Source organism: Camelus dromedarius, chromosome 21 (genome assembly GCF_036321535.1).
Source record: "Camelus dromedarius isolate mCamDro1 chromosome 21, mCamDro1.pat, whole genome shotgun sequence".
Taxonomy (NCBI): domain Eukaryota; kingdom Metazoa; phylum Chordata; class Mammalia; order Artiodactyla; family Camelidae; genus Camelus; species Camelus dromedarius.
Window position 1 is genome coordinate 27,584,986 of NC_087456.1, and position 26,010 is coordinate 27,610,995.

At 38.6% G+C, this 26,010-nt stretch overlaps 1 protein-coding gene across 10 annotated transcripts in view; it reads left to right on the forward strand.

The window, feature by feature from the left end:
* The window catches only part of ESRRG (estrogen related receptor gamma), a 579,813-nt gene extending 553,981 nt beyond the window's left edge, over positions 1-25,832 (forward strand). For 9 of the 10 annotated variants that reach the window (XM_031438385.2, XM_031438382.2, XM_031438380.2 and 6 more), the window contains 2 exons: positions 9,712-9,981; positions 21,929-25,832. In XM_031438385.2, coding sequence (XP_031294245.1) covers positions 9,712-9,981; positions 21,929-22,173 — 515 coding nt within the window. In that variant the 3' untranslated portion in view covers positions 22,174-25,832. Of the gene's footprint in view, positions 1-9,711; positions 10,189-21,928 lie in introns of those variants that run through there. The other variant, XM_064477289.1, reaches the window with a different exon arrangement.
* The last annotated feature ends 178 nt before the right edge of the window (positions 25,833-26,010 follow it).

The window sequence follows — 26,010 nt, forward strand, 5'->3', positions numbered from 1 at the left end:
ATTCATTCATTTGGTACCTGTTTACTGAGTATGTGCTATGTGGCGGGCACTGTTGGAAGTGCTGGGGATACAGCAAGGAGCAAGGAAGGGCGTTCTCTGCTATTAAGAGCCCAGAGAACGTGGAAACCCACTGGGAAGGATACAGATGTAGCTCTTAGGATGCACATCATCACACCCTCTCCTTTACTGGCTTATGTCTCTGTTTCACAACTTACAACTCTAAAGGCCCCTGGATGCTGCACAGGAACAATGACAATGGCAGTAGGGGTGGGAAGGAGTGTATGCACACGGTGTCAGGAATAAAAAGAGAGAGCGGGGGTAGGTGTAGCCCAAGTGGTAGAGAGCATGTTTAGCATGCACAAGGTCCTGGGTTCAATCCCCAGTACCTCCTCCAAATACAAATAAATAAATAAATCTAATTACCTCCCCCTTATAAAGCAAACAACAACAACAAAAGAAGCAAAAAAAAAAAAAAAAACCAAAACCCATTGATAAAAGAGAAAAAACTTGGTGACAGAGCACCAAAAGGCTAGGAGTGAGACAGCTGCGGGGTGGTGATGGTATTAATCTGGGAAGTAGTGGAGCTGTGGGGGTAGACACTGGTGTTGGCAGAGTGGGCTGACTTTTCACCGTGTCACCATGATGACATACATGGAGGACTTACCGGGAAGGTGTTTCAGGAAATGTGGCAGGAAAGGGAGAGAAGCACCAAATAGTGAAACACATTTCATACTGTGCCAGAGAGTTTTGGTTTTGTCCTTTAGGAGAAGTGGAAGCCAAGAAAGCATTTTGAGCAGTGGGATAACGTAGTTAGATTTCATATTTAAAAGAATGCTCATATAGCCGCAGGTAGGCTGGAAGAAGGAAATGCCATGTACAGGGATTTGGGTATCCCTTTATCCCAGAAGAGAAGATGGAGGCCTGAACCAAAACCATACGGGAGGGAAAAGGAGAGAAGGTGATGGGTAACTTTGGGAGGATGTGTCCAACCAAACACCAGTCTTTCCTCCTCTGCATGTATATTCACTTTGCTCATTCTTTATGGGGCCCACCTACTTCTTTTTATTGTGCTTTAATCTGCTTTTACTGAATTGTAAAATCTTCCAGGGCAGGGATTGTGTCGTATGTTCTATTGGTTCTGAGCACAGGGCTTCACTTCTCATAGATGCACTAAGTATCCGTTGGTTTGAATTTGTTATAGTAGAACCAGTGGAAACCTAATCATGCAGGGCTGGACCCAAACTGTGGGAACGTTTTCCCCAGCTTCCTATTATCCAGAGGAGGAAGGAAGAACCAGAGAAGGTGAGTCACATGGTTTGTTGGCGGCAGAGGTGACAGCCTCAGCTGGGTCTCCTCACTCCCACTCTGATGACCTGTGTCTGAGCTGCTCCCTGTGGCCCACATGGCCTTGTGCTTCATGTGCGTAGCTCTCAGCTCGCTGTTCTGAATCAGGCAGCACTGGGACTTGAGACCCTATGGAGGTGTCTGGTCCACATTTCATGTTTGACAGATAAGGAGTCAACTGTGGGTCCGTACCAGTTTGCCAGGGCTGCTGTGACAAAGTACCACACACTGGGCGGCTTCAGCAGCTGTCTCACAGTTCTTGAGGTTGCAAGTCTGAGGTCAGAGCGTCCAGAGTCGATTCCTTTTGAGGGCTGTGAGGGAGCGTCTGTTGCATGCCTCTCTCTCAGCTTCAGGCAGCCTCCAGCATCCCTTGACTTGTAGGTGGTGTCCAGCCTGTTTATCTTCACATCGTTTTCCCTCTGTGTCTGTCTCTGTCTCTGTGTCTAAATTGCCCCCTTTTTATGAAGTTACAGTCACATTAGATTCGGATCCACCCTCATGAACTCATCTTATTAACTTGATCATCCACAAAGACCCTATTTCCAAATAAGGTCACATTCACAGAACAAGGAGTTAAGATCCCAGCAGCTTGTGGGGGGCTGCGATTCAACCTACAGCAGGGGCCCAGTTAACGCCACTGGTTGTAGCACAGGTGGAACTAGAACCCGGATCCCCAGACCTCAAGGTCACTGCTCCTCACGCTAGCCTCTTCCCTCGTCTGTCACTCAATAGAAGTATACCCTTAGCTTTTGGGTATTTGACATTAAAAGCTTCCCACATATTCTTTAAAAGTCTGTGGGCATGTCTATCAGCCTTACAGATCCCCAAAGTTCAAGACAGAGTCAGCATGCGTTTATTTTGGAGGCCTGATTTTTAAATCAAGTGTTAGACTGAACTTGATGCAGGCTCTGGGAATTTCCTGAAGAAGATAGTGCCCGCATGTCTGTTGCCCAGGCTGGACTAATTTTCCTGGGACAGCGGTCTGTGCCCTGTAAATACACGATGAAGTTTCTTGACCTGTCCAACCAGTGGCTGGGGAGAGCAAGGCAGATTCAAGCAGAGTTTCTTTTTCTTCCAAATCAGAAATGGAGCCTCAAAGCAATGCTTTTCCCTCCTCAGTATCCATCTTCTCCCAAAGTGAAATTGAAAATGCCCTCTTACAAATTTTTTTTTTAAGAGTCCTATATTATATGGCGCTGCCTTCCTTTTTTTCTTTGTGGCCAAACAGATTTTAGTCACATCAAAATGGAGAGCTTTCCAGGCAGAACTTTCTTGTGTTCAACTCGTATGAAATACAGGTTGTAGGAAAAGAAAGCCATTAGATGTCCGTCCTTTAAAGCAGCTCAGCCCACACTCACCTCCACACCCCACCTCCCTAACAATTTGTCTTTCTTCTTGGCTTAGATGAAAGGACAGAAGTAGAGTTGAGGGCAGGTCAGAGGGAGTTTGGGAAAGACTAAGGGAACTGTTTCAGCAACTCTGTCGGCCTTCAGAGGTGGTCGGTTTGCAAAGAGAAGCTGTACACTCCGTGGAGATGTTCTCCGCGTTCTTATTTTGCATTCGTCTGCCCCTGGTTCTTTTTTTTCAAAGTGGGTTGGCAATTGTTGAAAACCACCCACTCAACAAACAAACAGACAAACCTCTGTCATTATTTTGAGGCTTTTCTGTACTGCCACCTGGGACTGTCTTTCCTCAACTGCTGTTACACTTCTGATTTTTTCTAGCAAGCTGGACTGGTTATCAAGAAGCAATTGCTAAAGAAAGCATTTCACTGGTGCCATGGGGGTGTGTTTTCAATTTCAGTGGCCGTGAGTGGGTTAACTGCAAGCTTGTTTGGCCGTTTACATCATCAGCACGAGCTCTCAGGGGCCAGTCAAACCTGTGGGGCCAGTCGAACCTGTAAGCCCCAGGAATAGTGATAATTCCGCCTTGGCATGGTAGGTACTACCTACCTGTCCATTTCTGTTCTTCACCTCTTTAGTTTATCACAACTATGCAGATCATTTGCTAAGTTGTAGGGATGGTGGTGAGTTCTGCCACATAGATACAATTTTTGAATCTGCGTTCTGTCTTTCAGATTTTCACATTTGTCCTGTGAAACCACTATTTTAAAATGATATCTCTATAAAGTCTCTGTGAACCCTGCATGGAGTAGAAAAACAGAACTAAAGAAGCAGATTTCTTATGGGATCAACAAATGTTGAAGCAAATGCTCAGATTGGCAAGAAAGGGAACTATCCCATTTTTGTCGGTTATTCTTACATTTCACCCAAACTGATTGTGATTGAATCTGAACTGTTGAAACCAGGCTCCAAGAATAAAGGGTCAAAGGGCAGAATTGTAGGTATTGTATCAAATGCTTAGATACTGTTGTAATAAAGAGATAATAATTATCATCTTTTGTAGAGAAAAAGTCTAAATAAAACCAGCACCAGGTAGATAATCCAGCTTTCACTTTGGTACTTGGCCGTCTGTAGCTGTTTGCCCCTAACCCTACTGAGTTCTAGTCCCTGGAGTCCATCTCTAGGAGAAGCAAAACAGAGAAAAAGGGTCTGTGTACACACACACACACTCACTCACACACACACACACACACACTGCAGGCCCGAGAGTTGTTGTTTTGTGAATCATAGACCAAGAGATAAGTCTGCTCTTCTATGAGAAGAACTAATGGCTTAAATATAGAGAGTAAGTTTATCTCTAACCAGGCTGATGCAGCTGTGTATTTATTACTAACTAAGACCAGACCCTCGCCCCATTGTTCTTCTTTGCTCCCCTAGTTCCTGTAAACACCAGGTTTCTTTGTATGGGAGAGAAAGAATCTAGTTGATGCCTCATTGCTCCCTCAGCCTCTGTCAGTGCACTTCATCTGTGATCTCAGGGAGTCATTAGGACACAATTACAACTTAAGCATATGTTATTTGTTGAAGAATGTCCATTTTTGGTGGGACAGAGAAACTACAGTTCGAAAACCGTGCACGGGCAAGTTGATGCCATGCTTATGTGATACTAACAGACACCCTGAAGATTTAAAAGGCTTGCTCTGTTTCAAGGGAGCAGCTGAGAAGAACATGCCTAGCAGGGGTTAAACCCAAATGCCTTCACTGCAGCCTATTTCTGTCAACACTCTGTTCGGGAAATAAACATTTATGCCTTCTGAAATGAAAGTGTATTTTTGAAGACTAGCCGTCAGATATTTTTTGCCCTTCACACTTTCAAATGCTTAGCCTTTTTTGTAAGTTGACTGCAAAGTGCATCGGTTTGCCAGGCTAAAAAATAAAATAAAATAAAAGTGCTTGACAAGTGCCCATAGCACCACTGTCAACCTCTGAAGTTTCCAGTAGGAGAAGGCAAGAGGGTTGGCACAAAACATGCTTTCTTCAAGCCTGTTACTTCAGGGATACCTGCCTCTTGAGAGAAGCTTTTCAGTTCTTCCAAATCATGCTATTTCCCACTGTCATCTGGTTTATTTTGGAGCACACAGTATTGCAGATAAACACGCTATTTAACTGGGGGTCAAGGTAGAGAGTCATTCTGCCAGCAGAATGCCCCAGATACATTAAATGGCACTGACTCTGGGACAGACACGAAGAGAGATCAGGGTTGCCAGTGACAGGCATGGAATTGGCCATAGCTAGGGAGGAAAAAAATGTGCCACGGTATTAGTGTATTTTAAAAAGCTGTAATACGGCTGAACGTTTAACACGATAACCTGTCACACAGCAAAGATTAAGACCCCGGGATGTACAGAACATGAAGTTCAAACAACACAACTGCAAAGCAGTATTATTTTATTTCACTTGGGAAAGAGGTTTCTCTCCAAAGATAGCTAAATGGTATAGACAATGAGGACCTCTTCTTTGTAGCCTCACAGCTGTAAAACACCACCAAATGCCCAGTAAGAGCACACAAGGTAACTATCATTTAGATACAAACATGGGTGCGCCAATAGACCAGCGGTGTTTATAGATAATTCCTTAGACTCCGTTTATTAAAACATGTATTTTCATTGAGATCTTGTTCATTGAAGTGTTTATACTTTGCTCAGGAGTACTGATAAAAATATTTCATCCATGTCTCTTTATGTGTGAAAAATAGAGCTAGCACTCCTAAAAGGCAGGGAGAAAAATCTTGAGGAATTGAAATACCATCTCTATTATGCATTCAGCCTCCTGACCAGGTGAGCACAGCCGTCTCATAACAAGGCTGTTTAACTGCTGTCCAGGCATTTGGACAGGAGAGGTCTTTGTGCCAGCTTCCTGATTGCATAGGTGTGGTAGGAAAGGGTTAAAGAGTTGAGATTCCACTCTTTCTAGACCAAGAAGAGATAAAAGCCCAGGCTTATGTTGCACAAAGTGTGGGTTGTCCTTTTTCCTATGGTTTTGCAAAAATTACACCCCCTCTAATCAGCTTGAAATAAACTCAAGGCGATCAAGCAGACCTTTTGTGCTATATCCATTTTTATGTGCTCCCCGACACACCCCCCTCAAAAAAGGAGAACCTTTTCTTTACCCTTTTCCTTCTTTTTATTTCATTAAGAAGTAAAGGGAAAAGTTCCATTTATAGGAAGGATACACACTCACACACACACACACACACACACACACACACAGAGTCATCCACATAGGAGAATCAAATTGCAGGATCAACCTAAAAAAAATGAAATTTTATTGTTTCTTGCTTAATTAAACCCCAAAGAAATGTGTGAAATGTTGTTATGGCTGAAAAAAATTGTTAATTTGTAAATCACAGGGACAAAAGGGGCCCCTGTGCAACTTTAAAGTTTCCGTGCACGTAAATGTCGATAGCGTGCCTTCTCCATCATCAGCACTAAATTCACATTGATGCCTCTTTTCTTCTCCGTATTGATCCTTCCATGAGAACGTAGATTTGTATCTGTTAATTAATGCGTCCTGAAACAGCGTTTGTATTAATCAGGCAGATAAGAAAAATTGGATGCCTGCATCCTCCTGACAACCGTAAAAGTGCTGGCCCTGATAAAATCGTGGATGGACCTCAATAAAAAAGTTCCTCCTTCCACTCAATAAACTAATCATCCTGCTTTTAATTATTCGGCAGAAAGATGTGTGGAGATTGGAGAATGTGTAAATCTATTTACTAACAGTGGTGTCTGGGGGGAGAATAGGGCTGTCACAGGAAGGCGCTGCAGGCCATGCGCTCTGTCCATCTGCTGCTGCAGAAAAAAAACTGCTACTTGGGAGCCGGAAAAGGAGCAAGAAAACCAAAGCCAACTGAAAATACCCATCCCTCTTTGCTTATGACTTTCAAGATGAGGCTTTATTTTTTCATCTGTTTCATTTACAAAAGAAATTCCTACTGAGTCCCTTTTCTTAAGTTAGCTATTTGAATTTGCATTACGTCTTTTTCTGGGGATGGGAGCGTAGAAAAAAAGACCAGTATTGTTGGTTCATTTATTTATTGGTTGTAAGCAGAACATTCTCAAAATCAAAAGCAAATGGAGCCACACCTGCTCGGATTAGATCAAGACTTTCCTCTTTCGAATCCCCTTTCAAAGTGTTTCTATCTCTAATTCTTTTTTAAAATATATTTTGGTTGAAGTATAGTCAGTTTACAATGTTGTGTCAGTTTCTGGCATACAGCACAATGCTTCAGTCATATAGGAACATACATATATTTGTTCTCATATTCTTTTTAAGCGTAAGTTACTACAAGATACTGAATATAGTTCCCTGTGCTATACAGTATAAACTTGTTGTTTATCTATGTATTAGTATCTGCAAATCTCAGACTTCCCATTTATCCCTCTCCTCTCCCTCCCCCCACCGCCCAGTAACCATAAGTTTGTTTTCTATAGCTGTGTATATCTCTAATTCTAAGAGGATATTTATTAATGTAACCCCACATTGCAATGACCCCTGCAAAAAAAGAATGGGAAAAAAAGGAGGAAAAAGGACTTAGCCAGTCCAAAAGATCAGTTAAGTAATATGTAAGCGGCTAGATAAACAATGAAAGAAGTGCTTTTTACATGAGCCTTAAGACCCCTTCAGAAAAGCCAGACTAATCCCTCTTGATGATTTTATTAAACACTGGTGGTTAATGGTGCCAAATGGCAAACCACTAGTGTTCTCCCACAGGCCAGGAAATCCTTTCCTTTTCTCTGTCATGCTGTAGTTGCTAATATCACACCGAATACGAACAGTTTGTTATGAATAAAAATGACAAGAACAATGACCATGAGCAGGAGCTTAAGAAGGCTGGCGGCAGTGGACATTTATGATTTGGGTAGGAGGGTCTAGAAGGGAGTAAAAATAGATTTTATAACTTGCATTATTAAAATTTCCTTCCTTCCGTAGAATTACTGGTGACAGGACCTTAAATCATGGTACCATTGTCCTCAAGACCAAAGAGATGGTTGGTCACCTTTGGAATTCCTGGGCATAACATTGAAAATGAAAGTGAAGTTTTAAGAAACATTACTTTTTTAGGAAAAATGTGTGGCTGACCATCAGGTATCTCCACTAAGACTTCCTTTTAGAATCTGGATTTAATCCCTTTGAGATATAAATATATCTTTACTCCACAATAGGTTTAATTGTACTACTTCATCTTTCCCTATTGAACCACATTTTCTTTTTCTTTTTCTTTTTCTTTTTTTTTTTTTTTTTTTTTTGCATGGGCTTTCTCAAACTCAGAAGGGACTTTCAGCATGTTTGTGTAAATGCAGACCAGATTTTTGTAAAGAATTGAATCAGTCATCCAGATTGTTCAGATAAAAAGTAATATATAATAGAGCTATACTTATGGAATGCATGTTATCAATTAGCATTTTGCTGGGTTTTATTTTCTATTTTCCCAAAACAAAAATTAAAGTACAAGTACATTGTCTTGCTCCAGGTGAAACAGCCAGTAGCTCATATTTAAATTCAAGATCTGGCACTGCTCGTATCTTACCCACCATACCTCATTGCCTCCAAATTTAACTTTTTAAATAACTGGATCTTATGATCCAGCAATCTCACTCTTGTGCATATATCTAGAGGGAACCTTAATTCAAAAAGATACATGCACCCCAATGATCATAGCAGCACTATTTATAATAGCCAAGACATGGAAACAACTTAAATGTCCATTGACAGATGACTGGATAAAGAAGTTGTGGTATATTTATATAATAGAATACTATTCAGCCATAAAAAAGGATAAAATAATGCCATTTGCAGCAGCATGGATAGACCTGAAGATTGTCATTCTAAGTGAAGTAAGCGAGAAAGAGAAATACCACATAATATCAATTTATATGTAGAATCTTAAAAAAAGACAAACAAACTTATTTACAAAACAAAAACAGACTCACAGACATAGAAAACAAACTTATGGTTACCAGGGGAGAAAGGGAGTGGGAAGGGATAAGTTGGGAGTTCAAGATTTGCAGATACTGACTAATATATGTAAAATAGATAAACAACAAGTTCATACTGTATGGCACAGGGAACATTATTCAATATCCTGTAGTAGCCTACAGTGAAAAAGAATATGAAAACAAATATATGTATGTTTCATGTATGATTGAAGCATTGTGCTGTACACCAGAAATTGACACAACATTGTAAACTGACTATACTTCACTATATATCTATATATATATCTATCTATATCTATATCTATATCTATATCTATAGATAGATAGATAGATATACAAAAAAAAAGAATAAATTGTGGCTTTTCTATTGGGTGAGGAGGCCAGGCTGCAAAGTATTCCAGCCTTTTTTATACCAATAATCACCATTTTAAAAAGGAATTCATGCTAAATATCAGTGGGAGCAAAATATCCAATTCAGAAGGCTCTTTTGGGTGTAAGTATACCCAGCACTCACTGGGCTTGTGACTATTACAGAGAAATAGTTCCAAATTGCACTCTGTACTGTCTGGCCTAAATTGTTTTCCTTTACTTTTGTCTTTTTTTTTTTTTTTTTTTACTTTTATATTGTTTATCAATAGTAGTTTTTAGATATGAGGTAGTTGAATATTGGACTTCCCATAAGACATTTATAAAGACTTCTGCCAGAAATCAAGTATATTTAAAGATTACATGATATTTCCTTTCCAAGTGAAAGGAAGAAGAAAAAAAAAAAAACTCCTCCTTCTCCATGACGTTCCCCTCCCAGCTGTGTCTATAAAACCTGGAGAAAATGCCAGCAAGTTGACGCTGGTTTGTGACTTTTACTTTGCCATTTGCAAAATGACCAGGGGAAATTTTAAGAGCAGCTGATCAAAGCTCAGCCTAGTTTTGAGTGCCGACGCAGAAGCCGACTACCATGTGAAACTGACGTTGCGTTATGAAATGATGGCTTTAAAGTAACTCGCTCTTCCCCTCTTGTCATACAGGCTTTTCCACGCTGTCCCTGGCTGACCAGATGAGCCTTTTGCAGAGTGCGTGGATGGAAATTCTGATCCTTGGTGTTGTGTACCGGTCTCTTTCCTTTGAGGATGAACTCGTCTATGCAGATGATTACATAATGGATGAAGACCAGTCCAAATTAGCAGGCCTTCTTGACCTAAATAATGCCATCCTGCAGCTGGTGAAGAAATACAAGAGCATGAAGCTGGAGAAAGAAGAATTTGTCACCCTCAAAGCGATAGCGCTTGCTAATTCAGGTCGGCACATTGACATGACCGTTGTTATGTTTTCCTATTATGTCAGTTTTACCTCTTCCCTGAACTTCTTCTTCAGGGATTTGCTAGATCCAGTTGCGAATCCTGTCCGAGTCAGCAAAATTATAATCATTCTGGCTTTTAGTGAAAAGGTAGAAAAAAATTAATTTAAAGGGAATTATTTATTTTACTTGTTTATTGAAAGCTGTGACACTTTTAATCACCTAATTCATTGACTAACTTGAACCATGGCAGAGCAAAAGCTTGTGCAGAAGTAGTGGAAATGGACCCTCTCAGGACAAAATTGTCTTGTTTGCACAAGTGAAAATAAGCGTGAGTTACACACACAAACCATTTTTTCCACTTGAAAATGCAAATTTTGCCATTGGTATATTTAGGGATGCTTTGCATTTTGGTTATCATAGAATACTCAGTTTTCTTCTGTTCTTGAATTCACTACAAGTTAAATACTGCCAAAGGAGTGTTTCCCTCAAAGGTATTACCTATGCATTAAGGGTTAGGAGGTATGAGAATAAATGGTCTTTACATTAGAACTGAAATGTATTAAAATAGGGAGCAACCTCTGATAAGTAAAAATCGTTGGTGCTTTGTTGTTTTCTCCTTTGTGCCTCTCCCGATGCTTTATTGTAGTCTTAAGTCTCTTTCAGCATTTGCATAAAGTCCAGGATAGATCCCTCCTTAATGACGTGCTGATCTTTAGATACCTGCATGTCAATAACAAGCTCTGATGCTATGTACCATTGACAGTCACACCGTGCCCCTCCATCTGCTTTTGTTTTGACCCTATCTTTGAACTTTATCTTGGTTGCCGGCCAGTAGTTTTCCCTTTAATTACAAGAAGGAAACTGTCAATAAAATCTGTTAAATGGGATGCAATGAGTGGCTTGAATGGGCGGACGGCTATTTGTTCAAATTCTGCAGCATTCAAGGTATTGACAGTTTGTTTTCTGGGGCCATATGTGACGATCAATCTCAGGCTGGGCTCAGCCGCGCTGAAAAATGAAAAACCAGATTGCTTTTGCTTACTTGTGGATGACGACTTTGTGATTTGGCGCGGTCCTAGTGAGATGAGACCTTCTGCCCAAATTGCCCCCTTGAGAGCCAGGGACGCGTGACTGTTTTTAGAAATAATTTTTAATTGATTTTGTAATTAACAGTTCATCTACAATATTGATGCATGAATCCTTGGACTGATGGGAGGGAAATTGTTTTCAACAATGAAGTTGTACTTTCCTATTTGTCTTCATAATGGAGTTTAGCATTTCACACTTTTAATTGCAAGCGTAGTCCTCTTCCTCATCACACCATTCACTTCTCTCCTGCTCCCCTGTGAAACTGTAAAATATGATTCCTTATGACAAATGGCTTTGTTGTCACAAACCTTCAGGAACCCCTTCCCTGCTCTCTGAAAGGCCAAAGTGGGAGATGGGATAGAAATTTTCTGAGAATGTATTAGTTTGCATGGACATCACATTGCAGCATCTCTCATAATTAGATGAAAGATTTTGCAGCAGGGGATTGGGAAGGCTTTTTATTTGGAAATCATATAAGCAATTCTAATTTGATACATTTACTTGGTTAATTATTTTTAAAATGCAGCCAGGGCGTTTTATATCTTTTGTGTCTCAAATTGCTTTTTTGAATTACTAACTAATCATGAATGCTGAGCAATGCTAAAACTTTATCATCAAAATTGCTAAAATTTTATCATTTTAGATGTTAGATGCATACTTTATGGCTATGGATTATAATTTAGAATACCTGAATTAATTAGCAGCAGCATTTCTGTCTCTGTTGTTTAGAAGTATAATCATTAATATTTTGATATATAGATATTCGAATCCCACATACTCTGCTGTTAGGGGGAGGAAGTGACCTACTTTCAAGGAGTGACTGGTGATTAGAAAGTCTTTAAAGAACTAGTCAGTTTACTGTTTCTTGTTTTAAGCCAAAAACAGTCAACGAACCCTCTCCTTTTTCTCTTATCATAGTACTCTGTAGCACTTTTTCACAGAAATTTCTTCATGTTCTAATATTCTTCAGCTTCTTAATGCCAAGAAAAAGTAATTGAATCAGAGTCCATAATAAAGGAGTAAGGATTAAGTACTTCAAGGACTATTTTCATGTCTAAATTGTGCCACCTCTTCTGTGTTGTATAAAGGTGGCCCTCCAGTCCAAAGCCCCAGCATTTCAGCTTGGAGTCAACCACTCAGAAAGTCACTTTATTTGAGACTGCCACTATGATGCTATTTTATTTCCTCTTTTTGACCCATCATTTGAAGGACAGCAATAAAGCTGTAAATTCGATCTTGCTCCAAGCCAGCATTTCTTAAACTACTCCTAAACATGTCAATATGAAAATATTCGAATATTTTTCATAAACACCCCAAAAGCTTGTAGACTTTCTTTTAGTATTTAGAAATTTCAGATTAACGTAAGTGTCTTTTTGTGGGGAAAAAAATTTGTTTTAGTGTTATTTATAGAAGTAGCTCACATTCCTTGTATGGCTGTAGATGTTAGCAACTATTGTCTCATTAATCTAAATTCCAGTTTATCTTAAACATCTCTCTTTATTCAATAATTATAAATGTTGTGCTTATGCTTGGGAAACAGGGCATTGGCTTTTTGATAATGGTTGTCATATTTTTTGTAGCTCTGTTTCTGTCACACGTGAATTCAGGAATATTTATAACACCAGGAAGCCATGCCCTATCTTCAGGTATATAGCCCAAAAAACCAATCTATCATGAGCTAATAGTCTAATTCTCACATTCAAATACTTGAAAACCCTAAGTAATTGTCCCAATTTTTTTTTGCATTTTTTTTATTGAAGTATAGTCAGTTTACAATGTGTCAATTTCTGGTATACAGCATAATGTTTCAGTCAGACATCTACAAAGTTAAGAAACTTACAGCCTCAGTTAAAATACATTTAAAATTTGTAAAATACATACAAAATTCTCTATTTTGGAGTGCCAACAACCTCTTGAACAGGATTACATCCCTGATACATCTCTGTGTGACTGAATTTAAACAGGAAAATTTAGGTCACAGTTTTAACACTGCTTTCTCACATATACACCAAGAAGTTTAGACTGATCTCTAGAATCATTTGGGAGAATCCTATGATTCTATCATTAATTTTTCTGTCTTTTTGGGAAAATATAGTGAAATATTACTACAAGCATTTTGGGTAAACGTGTATCATGCGATTCGGTGCCCTCAGTTGGTTCTGTTGATTCTTATGTCTAAAATTAGTTTGAAACTGTTACCACTGGCCCCAGGGTATTATATACATTTTTATATAGTGGGAGATTAAAAGCAGTGTAAGATTAAGAATTACTTTTAGCCTGATCATTCTCTTTTGCTTAAGTCGGGAGACCTTCAAGCACCATAGCTGCCCCTCCCATCCCAGCTGTTACCACCCTCGCCCCACCCCCCCCAACCTACAGCCCTGCCAGCCCCACCCATTTTCAAGAATAAATAGAATCCACATGTGTAAAATTTGATTTTCCTTTTACTTGTACACAGTATTACTGGGATAATAGCATCTCTTGCAGTAAAGCTACAAATCATATTTTGGTCATTAATTTAAAATCATTAGTAATTATACCCCATCATGACAGTATTTCATTCTCAAGGATAAATGGTATATGTGCAGAATGTGATGTGATTTCAGGGGATAAAAACTGTATGATTGCTTGTTGGAGACCAGAACAGGGGTCATGTTTCATTGGCCTATTTGGGCCCTCATACAAGTTTGGACTGGTGTTTCTTAATATTTTTTCATTATCACTCTCTTAGGATAGGCTCTTTAGATATGTTTTTTTCCTAATAAGTCCCCAACAAAATATTAATATCACAAATATACTTTATATCTGTTTATGTCCTGTGTGTGTATATATATATATAGAGAGAGAGAGAGATGCAATTTACCTAAAAAAAGAGATCATTTTCCTATTTTAAAATTCCAAATTTCACTTTCTTTGAGAATGCATGGTTTAGACACCTGTTTTTTGCTCTGTAAAATGAGGCAGGTGAATTAAATACCATCTAATATCTCCTATCTGGTCTAAAATTTTTATGTCAGTTAATTTTAAGAGAGGGTGGTGAGTTTGGTCTTATATTTTTTGTGTGGTTTGGTCTTATGTTTTGTGTATGGTGTGTGTGTGTACTTGTGCTGAATTTGTAACAGAGAGATATTAACATCATCACAGATCTAAATAACTAGTGAAAAACCTCTTCAGTTCTTTACTGTCTACTGGGCTCTCAAACAATTTTACCGAAATTTTGACTGAATTTGCTGGTTTGATACTCAGGAGATAGTTTTAGCTATTGGTCAAAGAGATTAGCCTTTTTTAGACTCTTTGTGTAGACATTTCTCTTTTATTTGTTTGGCCTCTGCTGGGGAAGCTTGTGTGATTCCCACAACATGCCTTTTAGTTACACAGGTCCAGCATCATTGTACAAGGGATAGAAGGGATCTGATGAAGGTGTGTGGCTACAGTGAGGCAGAGGGTTGGACCCTCTGAACCTCGCTATCAATGAGCGATTTCTATTCCACAAATAGGTATATGCCATATCTTTAAAGTGTCAATAAATAAGACTTTAGCCACTGCAATTTCATATCTGCCACCCTAATTTAGTATTTCAAATTTAGTTTAGAATTTTTTCCCAAGTTCATTTATCTTTCTGTCTTCTTGGAGTTATAGTAGTGTAAAACCAACCAGGAAAGTAACGAAAAGAATTGGAGACAAAATGTTTACCAGATTATAGCATTTTGTAAGAAATGAATATGGGTAGGTTTTTTTGTGTGGCAGGTAGATATTTATTCTTAACTTTTACCCAGATCAAATCATAATTCATACTATCAGGCAAATAAGAAATCAGTAGTATGCCTTTCTATCTCCTGGTCTACTTCTCTTTGGTTTTGGCTCAGATCTGCCATCACTGTTTGGATTATTTTAATTTTGTTTTGGATGCTCTTTTTGGGAGTAAGTTTGTTTTTTTTTTAATTTAATGCAACTCTTAAGTTTCATGCATATTATGATAATTCAAAATTTAAAAATAAAGCTGGTTCTCGAATGTTTCTTAACATGTTCCGTGATCATGGTGCCTTTACCTAATATGGGAAATATTTGCTGCAGGAATCTGTGCTTTCATCCTACGTAATCAGCACATCAGATCTTCTGCAAATTGCTTTACTCCTAGGAGTTGACATAATATAACACTGTTTTCTTTTGTGGGTCTTAATATGACAAGCAGTCTGTTACAAAAGGTCATGGGCAGATCATGGTGCAGATCATTTAGGATGTTCTGGAAGGTTGAAATATTTACCACCCAAGCTGGTATCAGCGTTCACTTCCTGAGTATAGTTGTCTTTACCACTTTTAGCACTAGGAGTTAGGAACCTTCTAGAAAAGGGTAAGATACCAGAGGGAGAGAGAAGGCCTTGGGTACATGTAGGGTTATAGAAAAAAAACATCAGGGAAATTCGATTATGCCAGATACACAGAACAAATAATAACTTGCGATTTGAAAGGGGAGCCTGGGAAAGAAAGAATGGGCCACGAGGGTCCTCTGTGGTTTAACATTTTATATAAATACAGTGTGAGAGTGACCCTGGGGCTGGTGTAAATGTAGGGGAAGGCAGGCCTGATAGCCCGAGCAAGAACCGAGGAACCAGGCCTCCAAAAAAGTGTGTGTGTGTGTCAATGCACAGCTAGAAAATCGAAAGTCCTATCTCACCATGGTTAAGCACAAAATCGGAGTTATCATCATGATTTCCAATGTTAGAATTATGACTTCTTGGGCTGGAAAAGACCTGGATGGTCTTCTGAGTCAACCCCCTGCTTGATATCTGAACAGCTCCCTAGGTGTTTCTGCCGGGTGCTTCCATAGTCTTGATAGGAATTCTGCTCCACTCACTACTTTCTAGAAGGGACCTTTACATCAGCTTTCTCACTACCCATCTCTCTCTCTATCTCTTTCACCATTTTAATGTGAACTAAAACATAGATTAAGAAAACACAGCCCCCCCCACCCCAAACCAAATGTGTGACTTAATGAGTGTATTTGTTTCCTCTGGCTGCTCTAGCAAGCCACTGCAACGTGGTGGCTTTGAGCAGCACACATTGTTTCTCCCAGGGTTCTGGAGGTCAGAGGTCCGTAATCAATTTCACCAAGTTAAAGACAAGGTGTGGACAGGGCCACACTCGCTCTGGAAGCTCTAAGGAAGAACCTGATTCCTGGCCTTTTCCAGCTTCTACTGTGGTGTTCCTTGCAATCCTTGCCCACGGCCCCTCCCTTTATCTTCAAAGCCATCCCTGTGCCATTTTGCTTCAGTGGCAACATTGCCTTCTTCTTCCTTTGCCCCCCTCTTAGAAGGATACTTGATTTCACTGATGGCCGACCTAGATAATTTAGGATACTGTCCCATATCACAGTGTCCTAAATCCTAAACTTTGAAGTCCATTTTGCCACATAAGGTAACATTCAGGGCCCAGGGATGGACTACCTGGATATTTTTGGAGCTGTTTGCTGCCTACCACATTGGATATATAAGCAAGGTCAAGAAATAAAACTTTGGGGGAAGGGTATAGCTCTAGTGGTAGAGCACATGCTTAGCATGCATGAGGTCATAGGTTCAATCCCCAGTACCTCCTCTAAAAATAAATAAATGCTAAATAAATCTAATTACCTTCCCCAACCAATAAATAAATAAATAAATAAATAAGAAATAAAACTTTGTGAGGTATCCCGGAAACTCTCCTGTGTGTCTTGTCCCAATCTCTGTCGCCTCCCTTCCCACAATAGTATAAAAGTTCCTCTTTCATTTTCACGTTCTTATAGTTCATCTGTTGCAAAGCCAGGGCATTTGACTGGCAGAATCCCCCACAGTCTGCACTTTACAGAGCACATGTTCGAGGTGCAGCTCAGCATGTTTCTCTGCACTTTGCATCTTGTACAAATTGGCAGTGGGATCCAAAGGGTTTAATCAGATTTGGTTTCTAGACCTATGGGTGGGGTGTTGTTCTCTAGGGGGCATATAATGCCTCATTGTCTCTCTTCTAGTGACAGTAGCAGCCATTGGTGCTCATGCCCTCAATTCACGACGATTTGTAATTTTAACAATTCTTTTTTCACTCGGTAGTTGGGATACTTACACAAAGAAATGCTTTCTCTCATCTCTTATTTGGTTACCAATGATACAGGCTGCATAGGAAAGGCAAGGTAAATGCTTGACTATTTCCACCTATTCACCAGGTTTCAAGGTGAAGAATGGGCACCCTGTCTTTTTCATGTCATTATAAAGACATGTATTTAAATATATTTGATGAATTTCAATCAATTGCAATTTTAATTCTTTTTAAAGTTTAAATTGCCCCATTTGGGTCAGAGGGACCCTCTTCAGGTTAGCATCTGGCATCTTTTTGAATGACTTAGTAGTTGTAGATACTGTCTTTCCTTTCTTATGACAAGAAGTTCCATACTCATCTTAAATATTTCCTGGCTGGGGCATGGAATTCGATTACAACCTGGGGGCTAGTGGTACTCATTACTGCATTCCTGGGTTGGCCAACCTTCCTAGGCCCCTTCAGTGGACAGAGCTAGGAACACACACACAGACACACTATAATACTGGTTTTGTGTGTGTGTGTTTGTGTGTGTGTGTGTGTGTGTATTTGGGGAATATCTGTTCACTTAGTTTTTTTTGCTAAATGTTGTCTGTGGGTTTTCAGTTTTGCTGTTTAGTTGCTCTGTTCTTTCATGTGCAGATTTGGAGAGAGTAAAAGTTTTTGCTGCCACCACTGCTACCATCCTGGAATACAGTTGACGTATTTTTAACCAAAGCATTATGATTGGCATATTTTTAAAAAGTATAAGTCTAACCATCTATGTTAATCAAGAGCCGTTAGCCATGGCAGTCAACCCAGGTGCCTTGGATCTCAGCCGATGTAACTGAGAGGATCACTTTGTTAGACTCCTTATAATTGTATATAGAAATTTGGAGATGCAAATTCCCTTTTAGCAAAAAGATGTTTGCTCACGTTGCTGTCTTTTTCATCATAGTGTGTTTCACTCCTTGGGTGATTAGAGAGTCACATCGGCTCTGCCTTTACTACCTCTCTTGGTGTCGGCAGCTTACAAACGCTGAAGAAAATCAGTGCCTGTGTGTTCCACAGAAAAGGTTACTCTGAGTGTTGGTTTATAGTAGGTGCTAGACTTGACTGAATATGCTGTGTCTATTTCTAATATTCCATTCTATCCTCAAAATAAGATTTGGCACCATTGAGAAAATATTGCCAAGGATGAGTTCCAAGTCCTGAAGACAGTTCCCAAAAAGAGCTTGGGCATTCTGGAGTAGCTCTGCCCAATGGGACAGTAATTGGTATTTTTACCGTTAGAGAAGGGCAGTGTTTATTCCAGGTAAGATATAAAAATAAAATCTTCTTTTGCTATGGCTCTAAGTCTCTGAATTTTGCAGCTATAGGTATAAGGATATTTAACTGTCTTCTCAAAATAAATGATCTGAGCTAGACATGTCCCTTTTGGATTCCACTTTACGTGGGGAAATACTGGAATTTAACAAAAGAGTTCTATTTCATTATTGGATGTTGAAACTTCATATCTGAGTGGCACTATTCATATCACTTGAACTCTGGTTATCTTTTGAAATCTTGATTATTTTAATAGCATTTGTTTATCTTAGTGTCTACTTCAGTGGGTCTCAACCCTGGCTTGGCCATAGAATCACCTAGATTTTGAAAAATACTGATGTTTTGCATCCAGCTCCAACTTTTTGATTTAATAAATGTAGTCTTGGGCCAGGGCATCCTGTCTTTTTTTTTTTTTTAAACTCACGTGGCATTTTTAATGTTCAGCTCTGCCCTGTCTAGTTAGTTCATAAACCTATGATTTCCATTATTAAGTTTAGCTGGCTCCCATTAGCACAAATGCTGGGGCAATTTCCTTTAAAACATAAAGTGAAAAAAAAAAAAACCAACTCAGTACCGACAACCAAAGTTAAATAATTACATAAAGTAATGCCAGTTCTATTGAGCTTGGCATAAATGTATAAATTTAGCCCAAAGAACAAAACAGAGATGAAAGCCACGGAGCCAGAACTTGAACTAGGATCCCTAATGGAGATTAATATTTTCTTCAGCAGTCTGCCAGCTGAATCATAGTCTAATTAAATAGTTCAGATGTAGTGAGTTTGCATTTAAAGTATAAGCAGATCCGAGAATGGGCAAAGCTAAAACGAGTTAGAATCTTTTCTGTAAATGAGAAGTTAAATTATCATAGTAATTTGATTAAATCATTTTAAATCTCTCAAGCTAAATCACAGCCTTTAAAGAATAGTTTGAAGTCTTAATTGCTGTTTGTGAGCATATCTCTCTGCTATTTGTTCTCGCCTCATTTCCTGTGACATCCTGTAATATATCTCCTGCCGGGCAAGAGGAGTGGGGAAGGCAAGACTTGGGGGGGACAGGGGTCAGAGGTGAGGTGACTGTACAGCTGACTTCAAGCATTTAAAGATCCGCCATGTCGAAGAAGGAAATATATCTTGTACTGTTCCAGTAGTTAGAACCAGGACCCCAGGATGGAAGTTGGAGGCAGATTTGGGAAAATATGAAGAAGACATTTTTAACAATTAGTTCTGTCTCTTATAAAGTAAGATGCTCTGCATACAATTGGCAATATCTTCATTAGAATATTGTAGAGAAGATTCTTGATGAAGATGGAAGGTGGAGTGAGATGAGCTCAGAGGATCATTTCAATTCTTAAAGAAAAAGGGAGGGTGGGGCTACCATGTCCACTGTTACAAATTTTGGCAGCACACTGTGATTCAAAGAAATCTGAGTTTAAGCCTACTCTGACACTTGGTAGCAGTGCCACCTGCTTGCAGAGAGGTTGGGAGGTGAATGAGGCAATGGTCACATCAGGGGCCTCACCCAAAATGAGGACTTAAAAATAGTATATTTATAATATTTATTCTGCTTTTTCAAAAATCAGTCTGATTGGAAAATAGTTATTTTGTTTCAATTTTGTCTGTAAAGAATGCAGTTCCTTTTTTCCTCATCCATTTCTTCCCCTCTGTTTTCACTTCGCGTGCTCACTTTTAGTCCCAGGACAAGTTGGGTACCCAAGTCTATTTCATTACCATTCCCTTATGTCCAAGGTCAGTCTTTTTTGTACCTAGACATTCGCCATTAGTGTGTGTCCATGCCCACCATTTTCCCTTCAGACAGCATTTCAGTGCATAGAAAGAAAAATATCAAAATATGTTGTCATCTCCAAGACGATGTTTTTGTCATTTACATTACCCACCCCTGGACAACTTTGGAAATTCTGTGTGCTTGTTTCTAAGAGAAGACACGCAGGAAGTGGATGGGGTTACTAGGGTGAAAGGAACCAGATTGGAGGAAGCTTAGGTAGAAATATTCCATCAGGAAAGGCCAGGGTAAATGTTGGGGGAAATCTTGAGTTCCACTCCAGGACCCACCATCAACATTTCCAACCTGGAAGAATTCCTTCTTTTGGCTCCACCAGGCAGAAATCGAGTCTTCAGTAGTAAACACTTATAAACAGCTATAATCCAGATTATTCACAACTCTTTTAAAGAAACATGTTATTAACCACCCCAAGTGAAAGGTGGTCAGTTCACCAATGATGTGATGAAATGACTTTAAAGTGACAATGTAAAGGAAAAAACAGGAAACAAAATATAAAGAAGTTTTAAGAACATTTACTGGTTATAACCATCAATTTTTAATTACTTTCTTATAATTTTTTTGATCATATATTTAGCTACTTGATTGTAAACTACATGTCCTCTCTCTTTTTGTGCATGTGATCTGATATTTGAATTATAGGAAAGATTAGGCTAACTACATATATCTTAGAGCTCTGCATTCTCAGAGAACTAGAATTATTAAACATGAAGAATCCCCCAAAGACTCCATTATGTGTAATTAACAGATAAACTGTCATCAGAATCAATAAAACGTGCTAAATGATTCAAACTTGTATATAATTAAGTGTCTGTTTTAGAGCTAGAGCTGTAACTTTTATTTTTTTTCTTCCACATCTCACATTTCTTGCAAGAATAATTGTGGCAACCCTGTTAACCCTTTCCTTGCTTGACTGAATTCGATTTTCAAATTAGTCACTTAAGGCCAAAGTTCACCTTCACAAGTGTGAAAAGTATTTCAGAATTCATTAATCTAAAGAGTTCATTTGTTTTTCTGTAGAGAAGCGGACTATGTAAGGAGGCTTTAATGAACTGTTAACAGTACACTAAAAATCCTGAAAGGATGAGCAATTTATTGGGATTTCTGTGTACAGAACATAGTGCTAGAGTCAGTGTATATACATGGAGTTCTTAAAATTTTGGTTATCAACTTCTTTTTTTTTTTTGCCTTTTGGTAAATATGGGCTTTTTGTACACAAGATTTGAATTTTAGACAGCTTTCCCTCAACAGCACTTAGAATAACTTTTTAAATAGATGGCCTTTTATAATTGTTGAATGAATGAATAAATACATGAATAATACATAAATTAAACAACAAGAACTATATATATATATATATATATATATATATATATATATATATAAACAGCTAAGATTATAATCTGTTAAAACAAAGCCTTCTCTTGCTCAGTCTCAGGAGGGGAAAAAAAACTCTAGTGTTTTAAATATTGGATGTTTTGTAGTCATTCCCATGTTCTAAGTCAGTATTGGAAATGATCTACTAGAGTGAAATTTAGAAAAATAAAATCGAGATTTTGGAAATGTGAGTGTCTCCGAGCAAATCACAGCATAGAGAGGTTGAAGAATAAGACGGCCATTTCATAACTCTCGTCTGCAGAGGTGTTTATTATTATTAATGCTGTTGTTTGTACTTCCGCCTTGTCGCGCAGACTCCATGCACATAGAAGATGTCGAAGCCGTTCAGAAGCTTCAGGACGTCCTCCACGAGGCCCTGCAGGATTACGAGGCCGGCCAGCACATGGAAGACCCTCGCAGGGCTGGGAAGATGCTGATGACGCTGCCCCTCCTGAGGCAGACCTCCACCAAGGCAGTGCAGCACTTCTACAACATCAAACTGGAAGGCAAAGTCCCCATGCACAAACTTTTTTTGGAAATGCTGGAGGCCAAGGTCTGACTAAAAGCTTCCTGGGCCATCCTATCCTGCACGCTGAAAAAGGGAAAAATCAACCCAAGAGTGATGTTGAAGAAACGTAGAGTTTAGTTAACAACATGAGAAATCAACAGACTGCCCTGATAACTTAGCAGCGAGACAACGAAGCAGCTTTCAGACGCCTCCGCATCTCCCTGATGAGTTTCTTTGTACCTTATCTCATCTTTTCTCCCTTTTTTTTTTCCTCTTTGTTTTTTTTCTCCCTGCCTTATTCCTCCTACCCTTCATTTCTTGCTTCCTTCATTGCTGGTTCCCTCTCTCTCTCATTTCCTCCCTTCCTTCCTTCCCCTCTTGCCTTTTTCCTCCCTCTTTTCTCATCCTCCCCATTTCTTTTATATTTTAATAGCTCTAGTTGTAAGAAAATTTCCCTTCCTTTCTTTCCTTTCCCTCCCTCCCTCCCTTCTTTCTTTCCTTCCTTCCTTCTGCTGCTGAACTTTTAAAAGAGGTCTCTAATTGGAGAGAGATGGAAGCCAGCCCTGCCAAAGGATGGAGATCCATAATATGGATACCAGTGAACTTCTTGTGAACCATAAGGTCCCCAGTGACTAAGGAATCAAAGAGAGAGAACCAACGTACCTGAAAGTACAGCGCAACGGAAACAAATTGACTGAGTGCAGTATTAGATTCCACGGGAGCAGCCTCTAATTAGACGACTTCAGCCACTTTGCATCGGCTGCTTCTTATCATTGCTTTCCCATCTAGATCAGTTACAGCCATTTGATTCCTTAATTGTTTTTTCAAGTCTTCCAGGTATTTGTTAGTTTAGCTACTATGTAACTTTTTCAGGGAATAGTTTAAGCTTTATTCATTCATGCAATACTAAAGAGAAATAAGAATACTGCAATTTTGTGCTGGCTTTGAACAATTATGAACACTAATGAAGGACAAATGAATCCTGAAGGAAGATTTTTAAAAATGTTTCATTTCTTCTTACAAATGGAGATTTTTTTGTACCAGCTTTACCACTTTTCAGCCATTTATTAATATGGGGATTTAACTTACTCAAGCAATAGTTGAAGGGAAGGTGCATATTATCACGGATGCAATTTATGTTGTGTGCCAGTCTGGTCCCAAACATCAATTTCTTAACACGAGCTCCAGTTTACTTAAATGTCCACTGACACAAAGGATTAGATTACACCTACAGTGACTTCGCATGGTCACACACGTAAGCACCGCACACGGAATACAGATCCGTAGAATTATCAGGAGTGCACCTCTCCACCCGGGAGGTGCAGTTGCCATATGATTTCTAGCTGCTGCGGTGGTTAGGAATGAGATACTGCCTGTTTGCAAAGTTACAGACCTTGTCCCAGAAGGAGCTGTGAGCCAGTATTCATTTAAGAGGCAATAAGGCAAATGCCAGAATTTGAAAAAAAACAAAAACAAAAACAAAAAATCATCAAAGACAGCAGACGCCTGACCAAATTCTAAAACCTAAACCTATATGAGTTTATTCATTTAGGAATGTTTGTTTAAATTAATCTGCAGTTTTTACCAAGAGCGAATAAGCCACTCTATGGGCTTTTCCACCAGTATTGTCACAGCAAGAAAGTCAGTCAGGTTCCAGACTGTTAAGAGGTGTAATCTAATGAAGAAATCAATTAGATGCCCCCGAAATCTGCAGTCGCTGAACAACCAGTAAACAGTAACCTCCATCAAATGCTATACCAATGGACCAGTGTTAGTAGCTGCTCCCTGTACTATGTGAACAGTCTTATTCTATGTACACAGATGTAATTAAAATTGTAATCCTAACAAACAAAAGAAATGTAGTTCAGCTTTTCAATGTTTCATGTTTGCTGTGCTTTTCTGAATTTATGTTGCATTCAAAGACTGTTGTCTTGTTCTTCTCGTGGTGTTTGGATTCTTGTGGTGTGTGCTTTTAGACACAGGGTAGAATTAGAGACAATATTGGATGTACAATTCCTCAGGAGACTACAGTAGTATATTCTATTCCTTACCATTAATAAGGTTCTTCCTAATAATAATTAAGAGATTGAAACTCCAAACAAGTATTCACTACAAACAGATACACATCAAAATCATAATAATATTTTCAAAACAAGGAATAATTTCTCTAATGGTTTATTATAGAATACCAATGTATAGCTTAGAAATAAAACTTTGAATATTTCAAGAATATAGATAAGTCTAATTTTTAAATGCTGTATATATGGCTTTCACTCGATCATCTCTCAGCTGTTGTTATTAACTCGCTCTGTGTTGTTGCAAAACTTTTTTGGTGCGGACACGTTTCCAAAACTATTGCTACTTTGTGTGCTTTAAACAAAATACCCTGGGTCGATGTTTCATCAGCCCAGTGCTAGGAATACTGTGTATCTATCATTAGCTATATGGGACTATATCGTAGATTGTGGTTTCTCAGTAGAGAAGTGACTGTAGTGTGATTCTAGATAAATCATCATTAGCAATTCATTCAGATGGTCAATAACTTGAAATTTATAGCTGTGATAGGAGTTCAGAAATTGGCACGTCCCTTTAAAAATAACAACAGAAAATACAACTCCTGGGATAAAAATAAAAAGGTGCTGATTCTATAAGATTATTTATATATGTAAGTGTTTAAACAGGTTATTTTCCAGAAAGTTTGTGCAGGGTTTAAGTTGCTACTATTCAACCACACTATATGTATAAATAAAATATATACACTATATACGTTGTTTTCACTGTGTCACATTAAAGTACTTGGGCTTCAGAAGTAAGAACCAACCAACTGAAAACACAAGATGGAGAGATGGAAAGATGTGAACAGAAGGAAGTACAATTTTTAGTTTTCAGTTTAATTGACTCGCGGCATTACAAAAGAACACGTATCTCACAAATAGGAAACGCAACTCAAACGTAGATCTAAAAGAACTGCACGGGCTTTAGGATAAATTGCTCATCTTAAACCTCGCTTGAGGTAAGTTTTTTCAAGTTTCAAGCAAGACCATTTACTTAATGTGAAGTTTCGGACAGTTATAAAGGCGTATGTTTTAGCCGTACGATTTTAATTTTTCTTTTGCTTCTTTTAGGTTTGTTCTTATTTAAAGCAATATGATTGTGTGACTACCTGTAGTTACACTTGTGTTTCAATCAGATCAGATTGTTGTATTTATTCCACTATTTTGCATTTAAATGATAACATAAAAGATATAAAAAATTTAAAACTGCTATTTTTCTTATAGAAGAGAAAATGAGTGTTGGTGATTGTATTTTAATTATTTAAGCGTCTCTGTTTACCTGCCTAGGAAAACATTTTATGGTAGTCTTATGTGCAAAGATCGTAAAAGGACAAAAAATTTAAACTGCTTATAATAATCCAGGAGTTGCATTATAGCCAGTAGTAAAAAGAATAATAATAATAATAAAACCTTGTCTATAGCTGTAGATGGGCTTCACATCTGTAAAGCAATCAATTGTATATTTTTGTGATGTGTACCATACTGTGTGCTCCAGCAAATGTCCATTTGTGTAAATGTATTTATTTTATATTGTATATATTGTTAAATGCAAAAAGGAGATATGATTCTGTAACTCCAATCAGTTCAGATGTGTAACTCAAATTATTATGCCTTTCAGGATGATGGTAGAGCAATATTAAACATGCTTCCACTTTTGATTGTTCTTTTGTATGTGTATTTTTTTTTTCTTTCCCCCTTCCGGTAAAGAACCAAATCAATAAACACTGCCCTTTGTTGCTTCCATTCACAGAGTATCTGGGAGTACCTGCTCCCTAAAAATAAAGTAGGAGTTTAAATAAGAGCTATATAAAGGCTTGTCAGAATGAATTCTAGG